The 7,989-nt window shown below is 33.3% G+C and overlaps 1 protein-coding gene across 1 annotated transcript in view; it reads right to left on the bottom strand.

Annotated features, from left to right (window-relative positions):
• The window catches only part of LOC117112134 (arachidonate 5-lipoxygenase-like), a gene marked incomplete in the record, with an annotated part of 13,429 nt that extends 6,066 nt beyond the window's left edge, over positions 1–7,363 (bottom strand). Inside the window, 8 exon segments of the mRNA XM_033255192.1 lie at positions 187–398; positions 1,026–1,130; positions 1,365–1,482; positions 2,809–2,909; positions 3,234–3,359; positions 3,798–3,842; positions 4,556–4,679; positions 6,696–7,363. Coding sequence (XP_033111083.1) covers positions 187–398; positions 1,026–1,130; positions 1,365–1,482; positions 2,809–2,909; positions 3,234–3,359; positions 3,798–3,842; positions 4,556–4,679; positions 6,696–7,057 — 1,193 coding nt within the window.
• Positions 7,364–7,989: the final 626 nt, after the last annotated feature.

Raw genomic sequence — 7,989 nt, 5'->3', positions numbered from 1 at the left:
AGTAAGTATAGTATATATATAGTAAGTATAGTATATATATATAAATATATATATATATACATATATTATACAGCTAGCTCTTGTTACGTATAATTTCATTTCAATAGTCATAACATAACTTGAGTTCTGCTGCAATTTATGTTAGGTTTGATATATATGCTAGGAGAAAGGTCAAAATGTATTAACCTGTTTGTGGCTATGACGTGCTGTAAATGTGGAGCGATCAGCCTATGGAGAGGATGAGAAAGAGAGAGATGGCGGTGCATCGTTACGGTTACAGATTCTAAAATGTTGTAGGTGAAGCAGAACGTTGCCGTCTGGTGATATGACGCATCTGCTAAGCTGAACCACATTTTGGCTAATTTCCAGGTGTAATCAGGGTCGTTCGGTAAGAATACCTGTTGACAACGTTAAAATAATATTTAAAATAATCTTAATACTATTATCATAATAATTATTAATATTATAACAAATAACGATAAATAATAATTTCAATATTAAAAATAACAATAACCGCAACAGCAACAACAATAGTAATAACACCAACAACAATTGCAATAACAATAACAATCTTCAAAGAATTTCATTTAGCTTCGATTGTATAGATGACAGTTTAAGAGCATTATAAGATACTATACTTACTCAGAACGTACTACGTCACGACCAACAGGTCATGACCAAGCTGCAATTACACCATGCAGTCTTTGATAATGAAAGAGATCAAAACGTTGTGAGTAGCACTTCGTTTCTTATAACTTTCATTAAAAATAAATTGTCATCTAAACAATGAGATTAACAAATATAAAACAATAATAATATTAACAATAATAACATTAACAATAACAATAACAACAATAGTAAGAACAATAATAAGAACAATAATAACAATAACAATAAAAATAATACAAATAACAATAATAAAAATAATAATAATAATAATTAATAATAATAATTAATAATAATAATAGTAATAATAATAATAATAATGATATTAAGCTTGAACAGAATGAACGAAATGATCTTACAGGTGGTTTGTCTGTCGCATCTTCAGACGCCCTCTGCAGTTGGATTGCAATAGGTCTCAACTTTTTATCGTTGCCGACAAAATACAATGCAAACGGACATGGCATCTGAAATAGAATATATCTACTGTCATTGTATTACCTAAATAACTACTTTACAACCTTCTCTCCTCGACATTTATCACAATGACACACATTTTTTATTAGTAGGCCAATCGCCTATTTCCTTGTGCCATGAAGGCTTTCAGAAACGTATTAAGTGTATGTACAGATACTTTTTTATACACATACACGTGTCATTTGATTAGTTGATTAAAAGACGAGTGGAAATATAAAACTTACACAATCGATTCCTTCCATCACATGATAATCTATGATGAAAATTCGTTTGTTCACCAAAGCATCGTCCAATGTCAACCCTTCGAGGAAGGGCTCCACCATATCAGCTGTCACATAAAACCTGTCAAAGAAAAGAAACGCACTAACCTATTCAAGGTACACTCTCTGTGATATAAGAAGCAGAAAACACTTCAAACATTATTTTAACATTTTAATTTTGCTGGTTTACAGCTTTTTTACTACGAAAAATATAAATTTTCATTGCCAGCCAATTTAAGGGGTTTTAAGTCGACTGCATTTAATAGGCTACATCTATTAATTTGCAAAGAAATATTTTAAAAAAAGGAGAAATGAAATAAAACAGAGGTGACGGAGAAGAAAAAAAGAATCATTTTCTTGTTATAATGTTCAATTGAAAGCTAATAACTTCAATAAAATACAAAGCCAGCAATATAAAAAGAAAGAAAACGAAAAGGTAAAGAAAGGAAAAGAAAAAGAAAGAAAACGAAAAGGAAAGGAAAGGTAATGAAAGTTATAATGAACTAGAAGGAATGAAAAAAAAAAGGAAAGGAAAAACGGAAAGGAAATGAATAGAAAAGATAAAGAAGGAAAAGGAATGAAAAAGAAATTTGAAAGAAAAGAAAATTAATGTAAAAAGGAAAAGAAGAAAAGGAAATGAAAAGAAAGGAAGCTAAAGAAAGATGAAAGGAATATTTTAAGAAAAAGAAACGAAAAGAAAGGCAAAATATCGAAAGACATAGAAGGAAAAGATAAAAGGGGAAAAATGGAAGTGGTAAAGAAAGAGAAAGAGAGAATAAGAAATGTGCAAAGGAAAGAAATGAAAATAAAAGGAAAGAAAATGAAAAATATAAGGTAAGAAAGGGAAAATCTATTGGAAAAGAAAAGAAAAGAAAGGGAAAAATGAAAGAAAGTAGGAAAATAAAAGAAGGAAAGTTGTGGGGGGGGGGGAAGTAAAGAAAGAAATTACAGGGAAGTAAATGAACAGAGAGACAGGTGGTGAGAAAGAAACATGGAAGAAAAGACATGAAAAAATAAGAAAAAAAAAGTAAGGTAATATAATAAGGACAAGAAAATAATTATTTAACAATTTGGTAAATAAAAAATAAATAAAATTACTGTATTTAAAATTATTCTTAACTTATTGTAATAGTATATTTATTTTTACTGTTGATATTCATTTATTTATTTATGAGGTGAAACTTTTAATGATTTATCCCACTCCCTGCTGTAAAGCGCATAGAGGTATTTTACATTATGCGTTATATAAGTTGACAATTATTATTATTATTATTATTATATTAATTTAATTCCAATATTTTTGGTTCATATTTATTAGCTTAGGATACAACTATACATTATCGTTATTATTTCAATTTGGCAGTTAACCTAGTAAATAATTATATATACAAAAAATTAATCGTATTACCCTTCTGGGAGTTGTTCGCAAAGTTTGATTTGAGATGGGTTGCAGCCATTAAGGGCGCGGTTGCCAAACACTTCATCACTGTCCCACGTTTCGATTTCTTCCTGTTTACAACAATAATCAATAACGTTCATTAATTATAATTGCATACATAATGATGATACATAAGCACAGTACTACGTTTTCAATTGTAAGAAATTAATGAAACTCGAGCCTGAAACCTGATATCAAGACGAGTATCATGCCGCCTTGATACAGCTGGCAGGTTGCAAGTTCGAGTCCCAGTCCCAGAGACACAAGCTTTCGAGTTGTTCAAACATTGATGGGTTGCACCATTCTCATGCGAAGTGTGTTTTTGCATCTCTGCGAACGAGTGTGTCCACACAAATAAACACAGTTTGTTATTATCTGAATATGGTTTGCCTTACCGTCGGTCGATAGAATGTGTACTTGTAGATCGCTTCTATGTCTTCCAGTGTTTTGAATTTCTTGGCAGTGAGCGATATTAATTCAGAGTTAAGTCGGAGTTTCCGGGCAGTTGTCGTAAATGCTTTCTAAAAAACGGCAAAAGAATACGTGTATCTTACGTGTCCTTTAGTTTGGATTATAGATGTTGTTCATTAATATGTGCCATATGTGAAATTATGTCGACATGTGCTTCATAAAATAACAGTCTTACTGCTGTCGAAAGGTAGTAAGGAACTTATAGGTCTAAAAAAGTGCTGATTCATTATTATATTCAATTCTAAAGAACTGCTTTTGTCCATCTTGCTAACTAGTTAATTTCATTCGTTTCGATGTAAAATTAATTTACTGTATGCTACTGCATTATACCCAAACGCAAATAAATCGTTCTGTAATTAAAAACAGAGATAAAAAACAACAACGGAAGTAATTGTTGTTTTTGGTATTGTGAAAATAAAATATTACCATTTAATAATGCAGTATCAACCTCAATTTTACAACACATAAAATTATTTTTAAATAGTTACCAGTTTATCTGGGCGGTATTTTTCATCACTTGGCAGAGTTCGCGCCTGTCAACACAATTTAATACAAAATACATCATTAATGATAATTATCTTAATGATTCTTTCAAAAGAACTTCAACATTTTCATTGTTCCTGTGATATTTTAAGTGATAGTAGGTGATTACAAATTATGTTAGAGAAATATAATTTTTAAAAATATGAATATAGATAAACTATATAGCTCTTTTTGCTAAAGTAGACCTTTACAAGACGCTCACAAAATTCTCAGTCGTACGATTCGTAAGCAGTCTAGCAAAAATGTACTCTTTGGAGAGTTTTAATAATATCCTGGAGGTACCGATTTACCTTCTTGGTTAGCGGAGCAATCGTAATAATATGCCTTTGAGGAACAGGCATGGTCTCATGACACCTACTTTCGACCTCTCAAAATGAAACTTGCTGGAACGTCAATCAAATTTAATACACTGACTAATCATAACAGGCCCTGGAATAAACGCTTGTCCCACAATCGAACTTGTTTAGGCCTACATCGTTTAACGGCCATCGGCCGTTTTGTGGGGCTTTAGCGACAATCCAAGGGGGGGGGGGGCTTACCGGTTATGTTGCAACTAAAGAATTTACAGCTGCATGTAGCTACTGTAAATGGTCGCTTTAAATCAAAAAGTCCCGGAAAACACCAAAAATCTTTACACCACAAAACTTAATTGGCAAGTGGGCTATGGAAAGTACAGAAAATAAATGCGACATTCAATTCGTACCTGTACAGGTAGACCAGGTATCTTCTGCCAATATCGGTAAACAAACCTCTTTTGTATGAGCTCATCTTTACGTTGTTTATGCTCAGAATCGTTTTGTGGGAGCTCACAGTCATACCTACTCCATCTATAAATAATTATGAACAACAATAAAGTATCATTAAAACAACAACAAAGCAACGGCGAAAATGGCAATGACAAAAACAATAACAATAATCAACACTAAACGTTCGTTGGCGGGGGTGGGGAGGGGTGCAGGCTGCCTGTCAAAATAAAATGTTATTCGAATTATATGAAAATTTATGACTATGGGTCTAGTCCCTCCCTGAGCCCCCTCTATTATATTTCGAATTCCTGTATCCGTCACTGACATTGATGATTGTGTATATGATCATGATGACGATAATTATATGAACGACTTGGCGAGTGAACCATGTAGATACATCAAATTCCCATCGTAAAAGAGGCAATTTAAAGATAACACTTTAGAGAAAATATAGATGGGAGAATAACACATTGGACAATATTGGTCAAGCTAAAATAAATAATGAAAACTAATTTCAGAGAAGTATACACACTGTTGAACAGTATCGGCCCTTGCTCCTTTCCTTTCTTTTGGTTTTTATTTGTTGGAAAGTAACATTTAAAAAAAATCCGTCACGGTTCATTTGAACTTGTTCCCCCATCAAATTGCTAACACAATTTATTGGTACTGTACTTGGAAAGGGAATCTCACGTACTCTAACCTAACCTCAACATTCGACTCTAGAGTAGCCAATAAAATACACACATACCGGTACATTATATTGAAATGATACTGCTGGTATATAAGGAAATAATTGTTATTATAAACACACACCATACACACAAATATATATATATATATATATATAGGCCAATATATATGTATATAGAAACACATATATAAGCCTATTATGTATGTATGTATGTATGTATGTATGTATGTATGTATGTGCGTATGTATGTATGTATGTATGTATGTATGTATGTATGTATGTATGCTGTTTCCTCTGTTTTTTCTGTGATTTTATCTTTTGTGTCTTGTTTTAACTTACATTTTAACTGTGAACAAACAAGAAGAATTTCAAACCATGTTCTCACTGTGTTTGACAATAAAAGTTGAATTGAAAAAAAAAATGTATATCGTAAACAGATAAACTCTAAACCATCGTGAATGCTTTATTATACAAATTGAAGACGGTAAAGAAGATAAACCTTCGAGATTTAAAGAATTCTGCTCACTGTATGCATACGACTTTACAAGCTGGGCCACTATGGGGTTTTCATTGGAAATTCGAACCCGATTGGAGGCAATTGTTTTCAAACTCAACACACACACGGAGACCAGAGATCATTGCCCCAAACAAGATTTGAACTACCCCCCTGTTATATACACTATGCAGCTGATGCAGACGTCTTGACCACCTGAGCCACTGGGGATTTTGTTGAAGTTCGATTTGAGTCAATTGACTTCACACTCAATTTATAGGCCTATGTGTGTGCATACGACTCTGATCGACACAAACACGGGAAACAGAGATCAATTTGTGGTACCTTGACGCCTTGTCATTAAGCATTTCAACCACAAGACAGGATAACCGAAGATAGTTAAGATTGATGAACTATGTTTTATAGGATTTATAACATTAATCTATTTGATTTATACATTATTTGTCTTACCAGTGCTAAGAAGCAAAAATTTCTATATACAACTTAAAGGGATGGGGCAACAGATGATTGAAAATTGGGGGTAGTGGGTCGGATATTATTCTCATGTTGTACTTCCTGGTTACTGGCGACAGTGACCTCTAACCAGCAACAAAAGTCAGTATTTAGATAGTAATTTACTACCAGCAAATGACTTGTTAGCATTATTTTTGCTTCGCAACTGGCCATACTAAAGTCTAGTGAAGCATACCATTTTTTATTGTTACGGTAGAAAGTGCCCAGTTGAATCAACTCCACAATTCCGCCCCAAAATCTGCATCATCAACGTGTCACTTTGCACTTCAGGAAAATCAGCGTATCGAAATTGAATGGGAAGGGACACAAACCCCAGTAGAAATAGTTTCCCCTCCAATTTACGTTCAAAGTTCCGAACTTCAAACTTCTATTAACTCACCTTGTTTTTGCTCCTCCTTTGATCCACCTGTTGATAGGGAATTCGTAAAACTTGCCATTAACTTTGTCCGTAACAATAATCCACTCGACCAGCCAATTATCCCAGAAGAACCACCGGTCCCTCCAAAGTTCAATCTTCACTATTTCGCCGAAGTCGACGAGATTCTTGATTGGAAACCGATCGTTATGACCCGGTTCGAAGTCGTCTCTGAACCGTACGTCCAGTTTATAATCTTTCGACCGCTTCTTTTCTTTATTTAGAAACGCTATAAATATATTGCCGTCTGTTCCCGCTCCTTTCCTGTCCGATGTTTTCACGATGACCTCATAATTTGCTGAATTCGTGGACGACGAATTTCCCATGCCTGGACCCACTGTACGGCTGCAACAAGTGAAAGCTTAACTGATAACTATATACTATGGAAAAGTAAGGACATGCAATCGGAATCACAATGGTTCGAACCGGTTTTACAACTTCCGGATACGGTAAATCCTGTTTCCTTTCTGATTAAATCAAATTCAAACAGACCTAACAAGTAAGCGATTTGTCCATCACTACCAGGCCTTTATGACACCATAAAATTAGAAAATACCATGGCAACAAAGAACAAAATGTCAGTTGAAACGAGATTGAAGTATTAGAAGTAAAACCAACTCCAGTCGTATTCTCTTCTGTAGAAGTATTGTTACGTATACCGAAATTGTTCACTTGACTGAGTTCATCCTTATGCAAATTTCTTTGGATCCGAAGCGGTCGTGAGGTTAAGTATTTTGAGAAATATGCGGAAGCTCGAATGCAACCGCACCAAGAGGGGTTGTTTCGTACTGAAACAAATTTACAGTAACCATAAATCAGCCTTTCAAACTTATCGAATCTTTAACAACATCCTGATTCTAAAACGTACATCGAACCATTTTTAAAAATATTTTAAACGGTTTTCAAATGATCAACAACTCACTTTTCACGGATCATCAGTTTGTATGAAATGGCCCATTCACTAGTAGTCTGTTCAATACTTTTGAATAATATACTGTATACAATTACAAAAAATAATCATTTTGTTAAAATTATTCTTTTCACGTTTTTTGTTATTACAGTACACAATAATGTTTCGTATATTTCACTTAAAATTCTTACATTTTTATTATCCTATAAACAATCAGGAACCTTCATATTTTATAGGAAAGGCTTATTCATATTTTCTGAATTTTACATAACGTAGCTGGTTACGAAAAAAATGATCTGATTATTGTTTTGCATCAACCTTCATTCATGACGTCATAAAAGTTTATTA

The sequence above is a fragment of the Anneissia japonica genome, unplaced genomic scaffold (assembly GCF_011630105.1).
Source record: "Anneissia japonica isolate Jap-2015-1 unplaced genomic scaffold, ASM1163010v1 scaffold2707_len876726_cov182, whole genome shotgun sequence".
NCBI classification, from domain to species: Eukaryota; Metazoa; Echinodermata; class Crinoidea; order Comatulida; family Comatulidae; genus Anneissia; species Anneissia japonica.
The sequence above is the reverse complement of the archived record's forward strand: the minus strand, read 5'-3'. Positions and strand labels throughout refer to the sequence as shown.